Source organism: Larus michahellis, chromosome 11 (assembly GCF_964199755.1).
Source record: "Larus michahellis chromosome 11, bLarMic1.1, whole genome shotgun sequence".
Taxonomy (NCBI): Eukaryota; Metazoa; Chordata; class Aves; order Charadriiformes; family Laridae; genus Larus; species Larus michahellis.
The window spans coordinates 3,004,905-3,024,928 of NC_133906.1; the positions used below are offsets into that span (position 1 = coordinate 3,004,905).

At 49.7% G+C, this 20,024-nt stretch overlaps 1 protein-coding gene across 14 annotated transcripts in view; it reads left to right on the forward strand.

Moving 5' to 3' along the window:
• The window catches only part of SIL1 (SIL1 nucleotide exchange factor), a 99,268-nt gene that overhangs the window by 33,459 nt on the left and 45,785 nt on the right, over window positions 1-20,024 (forward strand). For all 14 annotated transcript variants that reach the window (XM_074603468.1, XM_074603455.1, XM_074603465.1 and 11 more), the window contains one exon: window positions 19,467-19,587. In XM_074603468.1, coding sequence (XP_074459569.1) covers window positions 19,467-19,587 — 121 coding nt within the window. The remainder of the gene's footprint in view (window positions 1-19,466; window positions 19,588-20,024) is intronic.

Below are 20,024 nucleotides of genomic sequence, written 5' to 3' on the forward strand. Positions count from 1 at the left end.
ATGACTCCATGCCCCACAGTGTTTTACAGGTTAGTTATAAAATCATAGACTCATAGAATCTTCATGGTTGGAAAGGAGGGACCTTTGAGATCATCAAGTCCAACCACACGCTCACAAAAAACCCTACAGTCTCTGCCACTACAGCGTGCCCTGAAGTGCCAAATCCAGATGTTTCTTAAACACCTCTAGGGATGGTGACTCAAACCCCTCCCTGGGCAGGCTGTTCCGGTGCCCGACCACTCTTTCAGTGAAGTAATTCTTCCTAATATCTGATCTAAACCTCCCCTGCCGCAGCTTCAGACCATTTCCTCTGGTCCTGTCATTGTTCACCTGGGAGAAGAGGCCAACACCCACCTCTCTCCACCCTCCTTTCAGGGAGTTGTAGAGGGCAATGAGGTCTCCCCTCAGCCTCCTCTTCTCCAAGCTAAACATGCCCAGCTCCCTCAGCCTCTCCTCATATGCCCTGGTCTCCAGACCCCTCACCAGCCTGGTAGCTCTCCTCTGGACGCGCTCCAGCCCTTCAGTGTCCCTCTTGTACAGGGGGGCCCAGAACTGAACACAGCACTTGAGGTGAGGCCTCAACAGTGCCGAGTACAGAGGCACCATCACTTCCCTGCCCCTGCTGGCCACGCTATTCCTGATACAAGCCAGGATGCTGTTGGCCTTCTTGGCCACCTGGGCACACTGCTGGCTCATGTCAAGCTGGCCGTCCACCAGCACCCCCAGGTCCTTTTCTGCCGGGCAGCTTTCCAGCCACTTTTCCCCAAGCCTGTAGCGTTGCTTGGGGTTGTTGTGACCAAAATGCAGGACCCGGCACTTGGCCTTATTAAACCTCCTACAGTTGGCCTTGGCCCATCGATCCAGCCTGTCCAGGGCCCTCTGTAGAGCCTTCCTACCCTCAAGCAGATCAACACTCCCACCTGGTTTGGTGTCGTCTGCGAACTTACTGAGGGTGCACTCAATCCCCTCATCCACATCATTGATAAAGATATTAAACAAAACTGAGCCCTGAGGGACACCACTGGTGACCAGCCGCCAAGAGGATTTCACCCCATTAATCCCAACTCTGTGGGCACGGCCATCCAGCCAGTTTTTAACCCAGCGAAGAGTACACTTGTCTATGCCATGATTCTCCAGCTTCTCCTGGAGAATGCTGTGGGGGACGGTGTCAAAGGCCTTACCAAAGTCCAGACAGACAACGTCCACAGCCTTCCCCGCGTCCAGAAGGCGGGTCGCATGGTCACCGAAATGGCTATAAACCAGGCGACAGAGGTGTTTGAGAGTCAAGCAGCTCTTTTTGTACAACAGGAGGAAGTTAGGCTGCGTTTGCCAAAATATTTTCAAACTTAGCTTTAATGGTGCTCTCACTGGTGGTGTTATAATGTAAGCGTAGCGTTAGTGAAGAGATTAAGTATGTATCGGCTGCATAGCAGTCAGCATAAGCAGTGTGGAATCGTTCACACGGTTAAATTTACATTGTTTGGAGGGCAAAAAGTGCTTTGAAATAGGAGACTCTTTCCCCGAGAGGGGATCTCCCATGCTTCTCTTTTTATCTTCTTTCTGCCAAACCAGGGATGCTGCGAGCGTGCGAGCTGCTAAGAGATGGTTAAATGTGTGCCGGGCGATGAGGAATATCTTGCTATGGTTTTCTGTGCAAGCATGCGATATTTTCTGTAATAACATTAATAACCTTCACGTGGCTGTTTAGAAGGATGAACCTTGTTAAAGAAGTAGTATTTAATAACGGGCCTATTTTTATCTCTGTCTTTATCTAGCAGTCCGCACAGTTATTTCAAGCTTGTAACAGTGCTTTGGAAGAAAAATGTTTTCCCTTCTGGAAAACATTTTGGGAGTGCATATAGCCTTGGTTATCTCGGATTTCCAGTCTGGGTATCTTCCCTCTTCCTTCCAGAGCAAGCAAGGCAGACCACGACCTTGGCTCCAACATTTTTATCAGGTGTTACGGGAAAGTGTTTTTTTCAACAGCGTGACTTGGATTCCAGAGTCACTTCAATGGTTCCGAAGGTTTGACCGAATATAATCAGAGCAACTCCCTTACACTTCAAATGCAGGATGATGTTTTGTGGGACGAGCCTTCCCAGCATTGCAACGCGCCCTTGCTTAGCCGCAGGTCCGACCTCCATCCCCATGAAACCCCGGGGGTTGCTTCATGGCCGCGAAAGCATTGAATTCCCCCCAAAGCACCATCGTGGATGCTGGGGATCAGACAAATCATCCAGCACATTGAAACAAACGTCCCCACTTTACCCAAACAGCTTCCTTTAACATCTCAAGGAAACTTCTGAGTTAAAAAATAAATATATGTCTCTGGTTTTCCAGCTCTGCTTTACCAGCATAAGCTTGGGAAAGAAATGTAATCTCCTTGGGTCTGTCCTGATGTTTTGTAGAACTAATTCCCATTTATTGCAAGAACCCTTACAACGCTATATTCCAGTTTAATTTTTTATTATGTGTTTACATCTTGGAAGGAGAAAGTGTGGTGGCGTTGGAAATTCTAATTAAGGATAACATTTCAGATTCAAAAGCTCTTTCTTCAGTCCCGAGATTCTTTCCTCTCTCTTGATTTTTTTTCTGCCTGCTCCTTGAGACGGCAGGAAGTTTTGCTTGGGTCGTTCGCTTGCAACAGGATGTTTTCTGCATCCTGAATTAATGTATGCAGTCTGTCACTTGGTATTTCTTCTGTTCTTCTGCTGGAGATCTCCCAGGGTTGCAAAGACCTTGCAAGCGGCAATGGCACTAACAGGAATGTGCCTGTGATCCTGCAAAGTAAAAGAGGAAACATTAAGCTGCCTGTCTCTCCCGTCACTGCAGGGTGTGAGTAAATAGATCTAATCAACAATTTACATTTTACCCCTGGACCAGGTTTTATTTTTAGGATTTGTCATTCAGCCCAAGCGAAACCTTTCCTTTTCTGTCTGGCGGCGTTTCTGAAAGCACCTTTACGTTATCATCAAGACTGTATTTTAAGATGCATTTGCATTTTGATGTAATCTGTTGCTTTTTGTATTTGAAACAAAGCCCGATTGTTCTTCATTAATTATACTATCATTTAACCTGCTAACCAGGGTGCTACTAATTACAGTTATCTCACTGTTCTGCACTCGATAACATGCAAAAATGATTAGGCCTCTCTCTATCTTGATTCACTAGAGCTGTAACGAGGTGGCAAATTGTGAAGGTTTTTCCGGGTATTGTGAAGGTGTTTACAGACTATATGATAGGAAGCTGGGAGGAGTGGGAGCTGCGCCTTCAGAGGGACCTCGACACCACAAGCAGAAACAGAAGAAACCGTTTAAACACAGGAAAATCCATTTTACTGTATTGATTGAGCACTGGAGCAGGTCAGCTCCATCAGGGTGGTTGCGGAGTCTCCATCCTAGGAGACGTTCAAAACCCAACTGGACGCAGTCGTGGACAAGACAACCTGCTCGAGGTGACCTTGCTTGAGCAGGGCTTGGACGGGGTGATCTCCAGAGATGCCTTCCAACTTTGACTGATCTGTGGTGCTGTATGGCAGAGGGTCTCATGGTGGGCTTCACAGAGAGATGCAAATCCTATTGGTGATGCTGACTGTCCCCCTTGCTAACACCAGCTGAAACCTGAACGGAGCAAACATGGGAAGAGTTACTGGAGATCTCTCTCTGAAGAGAGGTAGCAGAAAGTGGTGTCTGAGACCAGGTGCTAGGGAGCTGCAGGGCCCAGCAGGGCTGGAGCCAGGAGCCAGAGGCTGGAATGAAGGTGCCCCACGGGACCAGAGCCTTTGTTGGAAGATAAGCCAAGAGCCTTTTCACCTGAGACCTGCTTTATCATCTTTACACCCACTTCGATCTCTTCAGGTGCTCTCCAAACCTTTGCATTACATCCTGAAGTGGAAAGGACATGTCCTGACGGAGGAGCAGAGCGAGGCTGGTGATGGAGGAGAGCTTGTACCTCACCCTGCCGCCTGCGGGGAAAGCCCGGTCTTGCTGGCAAGCAGGAGAGGAGGAAGAGCTTCCAAATGAAGCTGTGTCGGCCAGTGGTGTTAATGCAGCTGCTTTATGAGAAGGAAATGTATACGCTCTCCTTCAGTCACTCCAACAAAGATCCTCAGGTTAGGTCAAACCACCTACGCTGGCTCTTTTTCCTGTTTGCTCTCTGCTCTACTTGATACGCTGATTTGTCTGTGGTATTTTTGTTAGGTTTTGGTGTTTGTTTTTTTTTTTTTTTTTTCCCCTGAAGTGAACTAGAGGTGGTTCATGCGATTTCTTTTGTCCCCTCTGCAGTGCAGAAGATGCAGGCAGGGCGGGATGATAGCATCTTTATACTTGTCAAGCATCCATCCGCACAACCCACGTACAAACTGAGTGCAAAGGTGATTTTCTTGAAGTTTTGCCTATTGTGTAGTATTCCTAAGACCAGACACTCGGAAAAGCTCCAGAAAGATTGTATCCACGGTCTAAAAGCAAGATTCGGGGTCAACTGAAGTGCACTGTGCAGTCATAGCTGAGCTGGGAGCCCTGGAAGGGGAGATTTCCTGCACTTCTGGCATGAGGAACTGAAGGACCTCTTGGTTCTCTGTGGTTCTCCATGAGGACCTCCTGATGCCTCACGCAGAGCTTGCTGCGACACTGGGCAGAATGTCGCTGGTGGGGCTGCTCTGCTGTTGCAGGCTGTGGTTCAGCCCAGCAGTGTTCCTAGGGACCGGGCAGCAGTGATGCTTGGTTTTCTTGACGTTCTTCTGCTCTGAAACGTGGCCGTGCATGAAAGTACCTTCCTGCAATGGCTGACTCTTGTCTGCATCGCTTCCATCAGCGCCGGAGGGACAAAAATACCCTCCCGCTGCATCGCCGTGAGCCCCGTGGAGCCAGCACACCTGAGAGACGAGGAGACCGTCTGTACTCTCCCGTGCGTCGCCTGGGCAGTACTGGTTTAATCATTTATCCCTCTTCATGCCACCAAAGCTTCATGTCGGGTGGAGATGTGTGTATTTGAGGTGTGGGGGGGGTGAACCCCAACCGTGAGCTTGTCAGGTGTCAGGCAGGATTTGCAACACTGGCAGCTGGGGAGAAAAACTGTTATTAAGCGTGACACGGCACCTTGGATATAGAAAGCATGGGGAGACAATAAATACAGGCTTCCATAGTGGCATTTTATAGTGTCACTCTTCAGAATTTATTAAGACTTAGTTGCAACGATGCCTGCAGCTTCTTCTGGTTGAATCAGTAACTTCTGTTCATTATCTCCAGCACTTCTTTTGACCTACTGTGTTTAAAAAAAGCGGAAGCATAGGGGCCACCCCAATTACTTTCTTTGGCGGCGGGGTTTTTTGGTGTAAATCCAGCTTTTCTCAGGTTTGCCGCTAGCACCCCAGTCAGGCTGGAGGGACCCAAAATGTGAAGTGTTGGCTTGGTGAGAGCACTGAGAAAGAAACGCAGGCACCGAAGATCTGCATTAATCTCCGCAGCTTCCCGCAGGGAGTGTGCGGCAACGGGAAGAGGAGAGCGGTAGCGAGGAGGGACGCGACTGCCATCTCGGAGCACGTTTGCATGTCTTGTCATCCCACGCTGGTACCGCTCCAGCGTGTGGACGGTCTTGGACAGGCTGAGGGTGGCTGAAGGTGGAGAAGGGTTCACAAGACCTTCCTTAATGACAAAAAGGTGGTTGCGAAAGCCGCAGGCTCAAAGGATGGTTCACGGTCACTTCTCTGCGGGTGGTGCCACTTGTTTGCTGTCGGGAGCCCCGCTGCCTTGTTGGTGCTGAGAACGGCGCTGGCGTTTTTCAAGTGTTCCTCAGTCTACAAATGAAATTGTGTCCATTTCTCCCGTTTTTTTTGTCAAACACAAATCACAGCGGCGGCACGTTTGTGTCCCTTTACCCCCGAGCTCAGCGTTCAGCTCTCCAGCATGGAAGAAAATGAGTTCAAGCTCAACCTTCTGATAATTTATTGTGTTCCTGGTGCTTAAGGGCAAAATTTAAGTTGCCAAAAGCAGATGTTTGCTTGCTCCTTTTTTAGCTCTCAAAGTACTTTCTGTGTGCTTGATTGATGGACGTCCCTGTTACATTAATAGTTGGGCTTTGCAGAAAGCTGTTATTACCAGGAGAATCTGGTGTGGGTTTCAGTTTTTCTTCTTGCATTGAAAATCCATTATTAATGTCTTTTTGAGGAAGAAAAAAAAAAAAGCTTTCAATTCCGGCATTTTGCTTTACTTTCTCAGGCTCCTTCGCAACTCTCTTCTCTGAGGCACTTTTAAAATCAATATTACAAGTGTTCTTTATATTTTACTGTGTGGTTGAGGGTTTTTGCGTCTTGCTATTGATTTCTAATTGTGTTGCAGGACATCTGGGTGCGCGCGGTTTGCCACGTGACGGATTGCTTCGTATGTGTCTTCCTGATCATCGTGGAGTTGGCTTTTTGCGTGTCCCCTCTTGCAGGATGCTGCTGCTGAGCCTGGAAGCTACCAGGACAGTTTTGCCGGCTTGTACCCACGAGTGCAGTCCTGAGACTCGGAACGTGTGACCATTCATTTAACGGTGGTTTTGATTTTGGTTTTCTATAGGATGCGGAGGTATGCTTGTGAGGTCTCCTCTTTTGTGTAGCCTTTGCAGAGTTGTTCTGCCCTGGCTTCTCAGGCACCTTTGTGTTCTGCATCGTAGGAGCTTAAGAGGTTGTCCTGGTTTTGTCTGGGGTGGCCATAATGCATCTTCCGCTCTTTGGATCGGTGCTGGCATGAGCTCTGATGTTGCTTCTTGGATCAGCTCTGCTAACAGGCCTTGGCATTTCAGAGGTGCAAAGTCCGAGTCTCGATGAAATAATATGAAAACACAGGCCACGTCTGTAGCTCCTGTAAAGTTGGATTTGCGGATATAGGCCCTTGCAGCGTGGTGGAACGTGGGCACATCTGAGAGCTTGTTGGGACCAAAGGAGGCTGTGAGGAGTGACACGACGGTGGCCAGCACGGGTCCTCCAAAATGCATCCATCACTCCAGGTGCCTGCCGAAGAGGAGAGAGGACCACGCGTGTGTGTGTGTGTGTATGTGCACGTGGCAAGTCCTGAAAGCACGAAGGAGCAAGAGCAGCAACAGAAGTTTTCTGCGCAAGGAGGGTTTCCACGTGCCTCAAGCTCTTGTGAAGCCGGGTGGTGGGCTCGTTCCGAGCCCTCTGTGCATTGGCAGCACAGGCTCCACGTCTGCCGCGCGCGTTGGTTGTGACGATACACAATACGTAGGTGGTCTGGGTATACAGCAAATCGCTGCCAGCGGGATTGGGATGCTTGCTTGTCAGGCTTCTCTTCAGTGAGGTTCAACTCCTAGGCACGTAAAACACACTGTGCTTCATGGAGGCCAGTTTTTTAGCTTCTAAAGAAAAAAGTTGCTGTAGTTTATCCATCCGTCCTGGGGATCAGAGCGAAAAGATGGCAGAGGCGCTCGGTACCGTGTCTCTGGAGGAGCAGCACAGAGCGTGGATGTTTTCGACACGCTTGTAGAGGACACGGGCAGCCTGAGATCTTCCTGGGTCCAGCGCTGCCATCGTTTGCTGGAGCCGGCAAGCGGGAGGGGGATGGCATGCATAACTACGGGCAGGCTTTGACCTTGCCGCTGGAACTTAGTTAGCAATTCTGTTGATGTTCTGGAAACGAAAATATAATTCAGGCCACCTTCTCCTCCAAGCTGACCCTGAGAATCTGGGAGGAGAGGAACTACTGAATAATTAGGGTCCTTTTTTTTTTTATTTTATTTTTGCTAGAGTTACTGCTCAGTGCTGAAGAGTGCTGTAAAGTGTCATTAGTTTCCTTGAACTTATTGGTCCAAGTGTACTTTGCATTAATATAATTACGTAAATTGCAGTGTCATTAATCACATTGTGTGCTGCAGCATATCACTGTCTCGCCTTATTTTGCGGGTGCTTTGGCTGGTGGGAACCCATGTAACCCTGGCCGGGGGGGAAGGCTGTGGCTGTAGCACTCCCCCCCACCCGCCCCGGACTCCTCTACCTGTTTTAATTCATTGTTTTTTAATTGCACGGCTTTACCCTGTAAGATGCGGGCGCATTTGCCACGACTGCGGAGAGCAGCCACGCTGCGGAGGAGGAGGGCAGCTGGGACAGAGCCGGGGAAAGGTAGGTTTGTCGCAAGGGATTTTTGCCGTCCCACATCCCTGCTTGCTGCCGTTTCGTTTTGGGTCCATAGAGGTCCCGGCACGGTGGAGCCCAGGCTCCTGGTGTTGCAGTAAATACGCAGATCCTGAGCTCTTGCGCAGGGGACCGCTGCAGGGCCGTTTGATGATGCTGTGGCTCTGTCTCCGTGGCAGAGCTCTCAGCCTTCCTGGCAATGTAAATTCTCCTGGCTGCATGCTAAAATTACACTGAGTTATTGATTTATCTTTGAGAGGATTTCCTTCCCGAGGGACATTTCTGGCCGTTGTAATGATTTAGTTCTTCTGCGAGCGCAGAATCCTGAGCGGAGCAGAGCCACGCTCCTGCCCACGAGTCTGCAGCCCGGGGGTCGCGCTCCCACAGACTTCCTCCACAAGCTGATTTTTATTCCAAAACCAAGGTTATTCTGCTGTTGCTTCCAAGTGACAACTGCAAATAAAAGGGCATTTTCAACTTCGCACCGAGCGAGCTGCAAGTCTCAGAGTAGCCTTTATGCCACGGGCGCCAGCGTGGTTACCCCGGACTTGTTGCAGCCGCAGCTCTTGAGGCTGGCATGTGGGAAGTGTGAAACCATGCCAGCATTAACGCACCCAGGCTCCTGGGAGTGTTGTAATGCTTTAAAGTAGTGTATGATGGGAGCGGGATTGTGCAAACATTTTTTTTTTTTTTCCCCGAAGATGCAGGGTACAGCCTCTCTTTTTGTGGTTTTTGTTTGGTTTTTTTGTTTTGGTTTTTTTTTCGCTTTCTGCTGACTTGCCCATGAAGCATCTCTGAAAATCAGGCTAGGCAAGATCGATTTTGACCTCCTGCTTGAACCCCGGGGGAGGCAAAACCGATTCTCTGCTTCTACCACCCCTTTTCTCCCCTTAGCCCTGAAATCGTAGTCCACTGGTTGCGGCTCGACTGGTGAGTGCCATCAGTAGAAGGACCCAACCCTTCAGGAGTTGGGTCGAACGTTTTACCCGATATCTCTGGAAGGGAAATGTGTCCCTCCTCTCTCTCTCTCTGTGTCCCTGGGTGCCCATCTCCAGTGATGGCCCATCTCCAGCATGGATTCCTTGATCTAACCCCATGGTGAATGTGGATCTGAACTCAGCTGCAGTGTGTGCGCTGATGAACCGCGAGGCTGCTCGCGCACACGGTGTTATAAAACAGCATCCCCTCATTAGGCTCGGGGAGAACGTCGATTTATTTTCCTGTGAACCAAGCGTGGCACAACTACTTTCTTTCTCAGTGATCTATCTGCAAGATAAAACAAGTCCTTAGCGTCTATCTTAAATACTGCAGTGTTGACAAGTTCTCTTGACAAAAATTAGGCTAATGTTCCCTACGACTGCATTAGCTATAGAAAGGAGGCTTTAAATTGAAGCTTAGGAAAGCACTATACCAACGCTCTCTCCAAGGCATCTTCCTATTCCAGCTTTTATTATTCAAATTCGTTCTCACTATAGCTTGGCAGCGTAGCTGGCGGACGAGTTTATCCAATACGTTCTGCTAGTCTCGCAGCCGGGCGGTTGGGATCAGGCACCTTTCAGCGTTGAAGCGGGGGAATGTTGTCCAACCGTCTGCGGACCCGGGCCCTCTTGGCTCTGGGGGATGCTCTGGGCTCGGGAACGTTGGTGCCGGGATGTTGCTGCGACCGCTGGTGTGAAAGCGTGCGATGAGCCAGCCGACACGCATGGAGTAGAGACGCAATATGAGGCCATAAGCCGCACACCTTGCCAGCAGCACTGCATGTCCTGAAACGCTCCCAGTGGTAGCTGGAGAAAGGGAGTTTGGTCTTCCGCTGTTGAACATGTCTTATCTTTTCAGTATCGGCCTTGACTGAGTCATAAACGCAGAAGCTGAGGACAGGAACAGAGATCGCTGAGACTGGGTTGTGAAGACCCCTTCTCAAGCTTCCTAGCCTTCCCCCTGAAAATAGGTTCTTTTTTGCCCCTTTTTCCTCCTGTAGCACGATCTTGGGCTTCAGCTCCTCATTACCAACTGTGGATTAACTGTGGCCAGTTTAAACCTCCTGGTTTTCCCTCTGGTGTTGGTCCTGATGGATTATCCCTCCCTAGAGAGCAGTTGTGTCCTTTCCATGCCTCCATGTTGCTGGGTTCTCTGGGCGTGGTTTTCTCTGCCTTTACGTCCATCTGTGGTGGCCATCAAAACGGTTACTGGAGAGAGGAACAGAGGCTCTCTGAGGGTGACGGATGTGGAAGACAGCTGTGGTTGATGATGTTCTGGAGGTGGTTGATGATGTTCTGGAGGTGCTAATCTCTGTCATAGTAAAGAAGGCAATTGTGCCTGGCTCAAAAAGGTATTAGATGCCTAAAATTTGGCAGGATGAACATCATCCTCAGTTCATTCTGTCAGGTTCTTAATTCTCCTGGTCATCCCCCTCGTCCTTCTCTGCCTACGTTCTGCATTGATCTTCTCTGAACGTAGATAAGCCTTCGTGTCCCAGGTGGGCTTTCTAGTATAACAAATACACCCGTGGGATGACAATTATTTAATAGGTTGTAGTGACATTATGAAGTACTTAAGGCTTGGGGATAAATAACTTGGTGAGCTGGAGAGGGATTAAACCAGGCTTTTGTAAATAACGTTTCTCTCAGATGTTGACTTGGCGACATGGTGAGACAAAGGTCGCTCTGTGTCTGTGCCGCCCAGCGTGCCGTTGGATAGCTGAAATAATCGTACTGGGGCCGGACGCCATCAATTCTCCGCTTTTCTGCTGCTGCCCAGACCTTTGTGGGATTAAACTCTCTAAACTGCTGCAGTTCACAGAATCGAGCCCGATATCAAAAGAGAAAATGAATTAAGTGCTTCGTATTGAATCCCTAAGCACATGCATCACGCTGTAACCGAGGCTGGGTGGTAATGCATCAGAAATGACTGGCTTGAAACTGGAGATAAGCGTTTGCTTATAAAGTGAAAACACGTGTTTTTGCCAATTTTACAAAAGGGCAACCCTTCCTCCTCCTTCCCCCCTATTTTTTTTTTTTTTCTTTTTTTTTTTTTCCCCTGGTGTACTTCCCACCGTTGCGGTGCAAGTGAGGGAGAAGCCTTTGCGGAGAGGGAGGTGGAAGGGCAGAAGCACTTGTTGCGAGGAGCTCTTCGCCATATGAAGCTTTTCTATATTGGCAGCAGCGGAAGATACATCAACAGATGCTAAAGCAGCGACTCCCATCAGAGAGGCACCATATGTCCTCTCCCGTCGCTCCTTCCCGAAGAGCCTTCCTCCCCAGGCACCTCACTAGCATCCGCCTTCGCTTCCATTGCTTACTATCTCAGAGCATCCCGGAAAGCGGCCGACACCTGGTGGGAGGTACGTGCTCTCGTCCTCGGGGGTTGTTTGATGGGTTTTTGGGGAGCTTTGCTGTCTGCACGCCCCTGCACGAGGCTGGGCTACGCGCAGAATAATCTCTTTGGCCCCCGGCGATGGTGGGCGTGAGTTAAATGGACCCGATCTGACAGCCTCAACCGGAGTCCGTCGATCCTCGCCGCCGGGTTTGCCTGCCTCTCCCTCCCCTTCTGCTCTCCCGCTGCCGGAGCCGGAGGCGAAGCCAAGCGTAGGCAGCGGGTGGATTTGGCAAGAGGCGTTAGGAGCCGGAGCCTGGTGCTCGCGGGGTGCCACCAGTTTGAATAACTGGGCTCAGGGCCCCCGGCGCTTGCTGATCAATGGAGAGAACGTAAATACCGGTGCCGTGGGAGAGCGCTGGATCGGTTTAAAATGGCATTTGTAAGTGGTCATCCAGCTGAGTGTCCAAATTTAACTGATGCTTTCACATGTCTAACCAAGTATTACTTACTGGAAAGCCCCTTCCTTGCGACGCTTTGTTCTCTGCTAGCTGCAGATCGAATCACGGAAGGAGGGATTTGATTCTGGAGTCATTTTAAAAGACGTTTTCATTATATCTGCTGAGGGAAACAAATTACAGAGAAGACCTCTCAGCACTAGGACAAAAGAGCGGCTCTAAAACCCTTTTCGGGTGAAGAAATGTTTTGAGCTGTAGGGCTGATGGATGCTGTTTAAAGACATGGTCATTGCTGCAGCAAGCAAGCGGTTGGCATTAAAAATCAAAGGAAGTTCTCCCAAGGTTTACTGTGGGCACGTGTCTCCCTGCAACCCTGGTTTCGCGGAGCCCTTAGCACCCTGAGTCCACACAGTGACCTCTGTGGCATTAGCCACGGGAAAGCAGTAGCCCAGCGAGCACCAGTAAGTAGCTTCTCTCTTGCTGAATGAGAAACTGGAATGGAAATGGCCCTTTCTCTGCACCCTGTTTGAGTTAGGGTTCAAGTCCAGCAGAAAGCAGCACTGCTTCTTTGAGACTTAAGGACGCCAGGCCAGAGCAGGGATGGTGGCATTTTGTGTTGGGGGGGTAGCGGTGCTGCGATTTTGGGGTTTTCCCGGGGATGGCTTTGCTGCCAGCAGCGGCGCTGGGCACTGAACTGGGAATGGGTTTGCCCTTGGCGAGCCTGAAAGCATTTCAAGGTGGCTTCTGTCCCCGCTCCGCTGCAGCGTGGTGCGAAAGCGGTGTTGGTGAAGATGTCGTGTTTTAGACATCACCATTTTGAGTGATGGAATTGCAGTATGTTTATTAGCATTGCTTGGAGCATTATATAAAAGGTTTATCAGGTGACCTAACCAACTCAAGTGTCTTTTGCCTGAAACAGCCTTGAATTTTTTTAAGTTTTTTGTAACTGTTTGTTCAGGCTCTCAGCAATTCATCACGTTCAGGCGTTTCTGGAGGACGTTGGTGTGGGTTGCTGCCGAGAGTTAAATACCCGTGGCTTGGGGATCAGGCCCTGCCGGCTCAGTGTTTGTCTGCGTGCTCTGGGAGGCAGGAGAAAACAGCAGTTTGAGTTGTTTGCTCGTGCTGTAAGGACAAAACTCCCCTCTCATGGTTTCCTCCGTAATCCCCGGGAAGAGGGGGACGTCTCTTTATCCTTGTTGGTCCTTTGCACGCAGCAGGGTGCAGTGATAAGACAAAATAACGGTGGTAAAACCAGCCTGCCGCCACCAGGGCTTTGGATCTGCAGGCAGAGGCAGCGCGGCCGGCAGCCCCTGGGAGAACTGGCATGGTGGGTCACGGCAGGGGTTCATCCAGCATCCCGTCCCCTGCAGATGCTGCCAGCACATGCTTAAGCAACAGTTTAAGAACATGCTGATTATAAAAGAGTTTTCTCTGTAATTAATTACAGTAGGTAATTAGAGCCCCTGCTGTTGCTGATGGTGTGGACCTGAGAGACCAGAGGCGGTGCCCAGGGTGGTGCTTCTCAAAGGATGCGCCGCGCTCAACAGGCGGCGGCGGTTTCCCAGCAGAAGCACAGACCTGATGGAAACGAGCGCTGCAGGTGAAGTGGCTTTGTGCAAAGCATTTTGTCTGACGTCGTAGGGGTTCCTGCTTGAAATGGTGGACGCAGGTGTCAGAGCTGTCTCGCCGCCTGCGCTGCAGGCGAGCTACGCTGGGAAACGCCGGGGGATGCTGGGGCGGCTTCTGGGGGAAGTTTCCAGGTCCGATGCTGTTAAACCTCTCCGCCAGCTATCTGGATGAGGTGATGTATAGCATATTAATGACCTTTTCCGGTGGCACTTAATTGGGAGAGGCTGCGAGTGCCAGAAAGCGAACTAATACAAAAGGCTGTAGATAAGTGAAAAAGGGGCAGGAAGTAGCAAAATGAGATTCAGGCTCGCTCTGGGCTTCCTCTTCCCACCAGTAATCCATCTCCTCTTGACCCGTGTCTTATACACATCTTCCCTTCCTTTTGTATGTAAAAATGTTCTGTTTTGAAATAACAAGCAATCCAAGGAGTGGTATGACTCACCCTTATAGAAAAAAAAAAATAATAAAAAGAAGGCAGGCTCTGCTGCTTCCTCGCTTGACAGCGCTAACCGGAGAGTCCGGAGTCAGAGCACGCACCGAGCCCCATCAGACCGGGGCTGCTTCATCGGTTTTCCTCCGAGCCCCGCGTTTGGCGTGAGAAACAGGCGCCGTCTTCGTGCGGCCGGAGCACCGTGCTCCTGTGACATCCTGTCCGGCGGCGGGGGCGGGCAGCGTCAGCGAGTGCCGGGGTGGCTGCGTGCCCCTGTGCATGGCAGCGCGGCATGCCCCAGCCTCTCCCATTTACCCACCCGTGGCAGTGGCGGCTCCGGGAGCCGGCAATGCCAGCGATGCGGCAGAGGGGAGCTCTGCTGCTTCCTGGGATTTGTCTCCTTTTGGGTTTGTTGTTTTTTTGTTTGTTTTTTTAATCATTATTTTATTAAAGGAGTAGGTACAGTGCCATCAGATAACTTTTTGCAGATGCTCTGTCAGTGTTGTGCAGCCTTATTATTTTTAATATCGCAGCGCTGCCAGTTTGTTTTGCTGGGAACATTCACGTATTGATTCACGGATTCCTTTGTTGCCTGTATTAGAAATAAAGTCCCTTTTCCCCTCGCTCCCCTGCGCCGAGAGAAAACAAAGAGTAAAGAACTGTAGATGCTATCTGACGCTCTCTCAGATACCAAGGTGATTTCTGAGAACTGCGGAGCCGGTTACTGACTCATAACTGTGGCTTGTTTTCACACCGTTAATAGGTTTATATTTATTTTTGCGATGGCAAATGAGGACTCTCACTTGGGGAGAAACCAGGGGATCTGCCTCGCTGAGCTGGATCACCCTTTTTTTCCCCGCTTGGAAAAGCCTTTCCAAGGGAACACTTCCCTGCCATGGGGGACAACGTGGTGCCAGAAGGTGTTTCTAGAGGGGGAGAATCTCACGTCCTTCTTGAGCTTCTCTTGCTGGGTAGGTCGGTGGGTGGCAGCTTGGAGGCTCAAGGGAGGGGACGAGGAAGCCGCTGCCAGGAGCGTAGTGAGTTATTGCAGGATCCCAGTGTGAGATTTACGTGTCTGTGTATGATGCAAAGCTTCCCCAGGTATTTTTGATGCCTGTTGCTGCGTGGTGAGCTGGGGCTCAGCCTTGAGATGCAAAACCACCTGTGGCCAGCGCTAAATGGAATGACGTACTGGGAAGGAGCCGCTGAAGAGGATGAGACCTTTTTTCTTTAGTGAGGAAACACGGGTGGTCATTTGGTTGGTCTAGAGAAGGAGAGATGGGGTTACTTGGATATTACGACGTGATGCATCTTCAGCACAGCAGCCCTCTGCTTTTAGTTATCCTGTATATAATGCGCCTCGTTCTTGCCTTAGTTGCCGAGCGTGGTGGAAGCATGTTCTGGTTTCTAGTTGTTTGTTTATTTGTCGGCTTGCTTTCGGCCTCTGCAAAGCTTGATATAGGTGTAGAGCTTCAGTAAACGTACACATAACAGAATAATAGATAACTGTGATTTGGTTTCAAGGCAATAATTTAAGTCGACAGGTTTAGCTGATAACATAAAACACAAGAGAGAAATAGGATCAGTTTATAAATGTCAGCAGAACCCCTGCAAGTGAGCTGCTGCCTTGAAGCCGACTCTGGTGCTGTTACTCCGCCTAATATATTATAAGAAGAAATAAACAGATGTCTGAAAAACTCTGGCTGACCAAGATTAAAAGAAGAGGGCTATAAATTAAATTCTTCCTCTGCGTCACTTTGAGCAGCTTTCAGGACGGACAGAACACATCCAAATTAGCTGAATGCTCGTGCACTGGAAGGACCTCCACAAGCCCAGGTGTTTTTCGGCTGCGGATGCGCGTGGCAGCACCCAGGACGGTTTGTCCGGAGAGCGGTCTAAGTCAGAAAGCGTTTGTGCTTCTGCGATGATAAAGAGATTAAATCAAAAATGGGAATAACGCCGTCCTAGCAGCTCATTGCCACAGGATCAGTGTCTTCTCCGTGGAAAATAAACACTGTCGCTTTGCTCTTTGATGTTTATTCCCAAGAAATACCTTGTCATCCATGCGGCGGCAAGCGTTTGTTAGCCTCTGCCAGTATTTCACCTGGTGGACGCTATCTTTCTGGCTGAGCCACTGCAGGGCAGGCGGGCGGCACGTCCCCGTCAGGGACGCTGGGCGCTCTGCTTAGACCCCATGGCTTCCTCCTCGATCCACCAAGCCAAGCTGATGCAGTAATGGGTGTTCAACTCTGTGTCGATTGTGGTTTAAAAAATTCCAAGCCCGGGCTGGTTTTTAAGTGGCAAAGCGTCCAAAGCCGGTTGTGGGGGAAGGAGTTTGCCGGCTTCCTCCTCCGGCAGCTACAGCCTTTTCTGCAGGTTCACGGAGGGGTTTTCCCAGCTGTTTCTGCTCCCTTGGACCTCCAAGCTGCCACCCAGTCTGGGTAGATGATTCGGAGGTGGGAAATTAATTAGAATGGAAACTCTTTTTTCCCTATAAAGAGCGAGGGAGCAGGACAGGGTGGGATCTAGCGGCTGTAGGATTGGGAGGTCTCTGGGAAGCGAGACCGTTCAGCTTCATTCGGTAACACGGATACGCAGTTTGGATAGACGTCGTTTATTTATCTAAGGTGTCAAGGAGAAAAAAGGTCAGTATAAACTTGTTTTCGTGTTTTTTTTTAATTGAGTTTCAGTTCCTAAATGGGACTTAATACAAACAATAAGTAAAAAAAAATTAATTCCTCTGGGGGGGGGGAAAGCTATTAAGAGTGTGATTCTGTATCAGCAGCACGTGAAGCTGTGTAATTGCTTACATGTGTATCGCTCCGGTGCGTGCTCCCAGTCAAATTATATAGGAATCAGAGAGACTCAACTATTTTTAAGGGAAGTGTCTGGAAGCTACATATTGAAACATTAAAATTCAGGATTTCCAGCTTGCTCGTTGTAAATCGGCAATTTTAATCACATTATTCAAGTCAGCCCACCCTTGAAACACTCTTTATAAATAATACTTCAAAATACCCCAAACTTAAACAAGACTGAAGAGTTCATCCTGTCTCGAACCTCTGGCATGTTTTAAGCGGCTACACCAATCTTTTTGCTGAAAACAGAGACGTTTGTCTTGGTTTATTTAATTAAGCAGGATGTTTGTCCTGCTGTGGCGTGAATCTCCGCTGCTGTGCACAGGGGCAAGAAGAAATCCCTGTAGCAATGGAAGCCGCTTAAATACATCAGAGCTGAGATTTCTGCCCTGGGGTTTGGATGGTCTGGGTCAAATCTCACTTAGGACGGTGCGGAAGAAGCAGAAGCAGGAAAGGTTTGTGTCTTCTCTGATGGCAACCTCCTTAATTCGGTTGTGCCGGGTTTGTGAGCTCGCGGGCGCCGGGGTTTACGTTTTCTTTTATTTACGGCTCACTGAAAATAGAAACTGGGAGGACTGGTCGCACGGGAGTCGCTCAGCCCTTCTGGAGGCTGCTCCCTCGCTTTCCCTTTTGCTGTTTCTTTTAAGCAAAGCCCATCAGCCGCGTTCCTCTCCCCTGGCAACCGCGGGAACTAATGTGGCCAGATGTACCGGGAGCACGACAGCCAGAATATACTGTACTCTTCTAACAGGGACATTTATTTCTGGCTCCATGTGACAATTCAGGAGCTGCTTCAGCGAGTGCTGTGGTTGCAACCTGGGCTGTCCCAGTGCGAGTGTCCCCTCGCTTTCTCCCCGAAGCGCTGGTCGTGCCTGCGGAGGAGGAAGATGTCCTTATGCACCCCGTATGTTCAGCACGTAATGCCATTTTATAATTTTTTTTTTTTTTTTTTTTTTTCCTCGCTGGCAGCTCCCTGCCTCGGTGTCTCCTGAAACGGGCAGAGGAGATGCGATGTTGTCCTTTTCTCGGAGATCCTACAAACTCCTTTTTGACGTCCCGGCTGCGTTGCCTGCATCGCCGGCGAGGGGGAAAGCTTGGCTATCGCAGGGAATTTCTGCAAAGCTCACCTTTTCCAAGGGGGAAGACGCTCTTCTAGACAGACGTATAGGTGAAAGCTCCCGCATATCACAAGGAAAGGAGCAGAAGAAGGGTTGGGCCTGTCGATGGAAAGTGTTCCAAGTACGGAGGAGGCATATCCAGCCTGTCCATGCATAGTTTAAGATGATAAGGTCTGTCCCCTCATGTATCCGACCAACGCAACTTCCTACGGACAGGATACGGTGGGGAGAAGGAGGAGCTGTCAGAAATGCACCCTGATTTAATAGGAAATCCTCCAAAATGGATTTTCCTGGGTTTTTTTTTTCTGTTTTTTTTGGGGTTTTTTTGGTGTTTTTTTTTGTTTTTTTTTTTTTTTTGTTTTGTTTTGTTTTTTTTTCTAAATGCATTTATACCTGCCGGATGGCTTCAGGCTTTGAAATGTTTTTGTCTGAATTGTGACAAACATCCCAGTCTTATGTAGGAAGCACTGGGTCCTTTGATCAGTGAAATGTCTCTTTGGTCTTGAAGAGGGGGGGATCAATGCGGTCGTTCCCTAGACTACAGCATTTTGTCTTTGAGTGCCTGTATTTATTGTACGAAATAATTATCCTTGTCTTCGCTTCCCTTTGGTGGGAGATGCTACCTGTCTCCTGCCTGCTGCGTTATTTTATCGAGGCGTCCCTTTAGGTAAAAGGAAACAGATAAAGGAAAGGCTGAATAGGGAAACCTCATCGAGCAAGAGGAACGTGAGCAGCTGTGTGTCTGTCTGTCTGTCCGTCGGTGTGCGGCTGAGATCTCTCTCTCCCCGCTCTCCTAAGCAGGCGGATTTCTTGCATTGAAAGAAGAGGAAGCGACATCAAGAAGAAGCAACTAAATATTGCCGTCCCTCCATCCCAGTGTGACAGCTGGCCGTCGTGACGTGTTCGTGGCGAATTGTGACCAAGAAAAAACACCCTGAATTTCCCATCTTCTCTGCATTTAAAAGCAAAGCTTAATGTATTCTGTGTATTTTTGTTGGCAGAGCGCAGTGATCATATATTCCTTTTAATACAATATTTCCAAACCAACACAGCCTCGTCTGGGTACACTTGATATTCAGCGTACCTGGCTGCACTCTGCGGTGTGCTTTGATTTCATTTTGGCAGCTGTGTTTTATGCTCTCTACCCCCATCAGCAACCAATTCCCCTTTCTCCGAGAGTCTCCACATCTCCTCCTGATGTGGAGTTTTAGTGCTCTTTTAGAAGTTGGCCCGGGAGGGAGCTGGTGCTCTGCTGGGCTTGGGCTCCCTCCTCCCCGGTGGCACGGAGCCAGCCCGGGGACAGGTTTGGTGGGTCAGGGTGGCATCTCCGCGAGGTTAAAGTGTCACTTGGATCAAAGGGACGTTGGTGGAGGGGGACAGTGGTGGGGGGCAGATGGCCCGCTCCCTCATCCCGCATGGTGAACAGCTTTTGTGTCTCTTTCTCTCGGGTAGGAACGTGCGCCTTCAGCTCGCCCTTCCTGCGCAAAGCTGAAATAATGCGCGTGTCTAAAGTAACCCAACCTTTGTTTGCAGGTCAGGCCGTTCCTGCAGGGTCACACGTACGATTAAATCTGCAGACGGGAGAGAGAGAAGCCAAGCTCCCAGATAGCGAAAATGGAAAAAGTGACACGAGAGAAGAGAGAAGAAGAAAAAGGTACAGTGATGCAAAGCATCAGGGGTGGGCGGGCTGCGAGTTTCGTGCCTTTTATTAAAGGCCGGGTTCCCTGGTGCACACAATTGCTGTCTCTTCCTGAGACTTCATTGCTGGTTTAAGAGTTCAGCAGTGCTGAAGGCAGAGCCCCGTCCTTTGTGATCCCTTCGGGACGGCAGCAGCAGTGCCCTGAGTGTGGATGCAGAGGCACCTTCATGGCGTCTTGTGCCGTGACACTGACACTAAATTTGCCACGTGGCTTCTTCGAGTGACGTTTATTCCTTTGCGATGTCTGCAGCCGTCTCTCCGAACCTGCTTTCTGAGCTTGAACCGTCAGAGCCGTTGTGAGGGGCTCGGTTTGTGCTGACCTGAGCCAGACAGCACTGTTTGTAACTCGGTGCGGTCGGCAGGCGTGCAGCATTCGCTGGCACGTCAGCTAT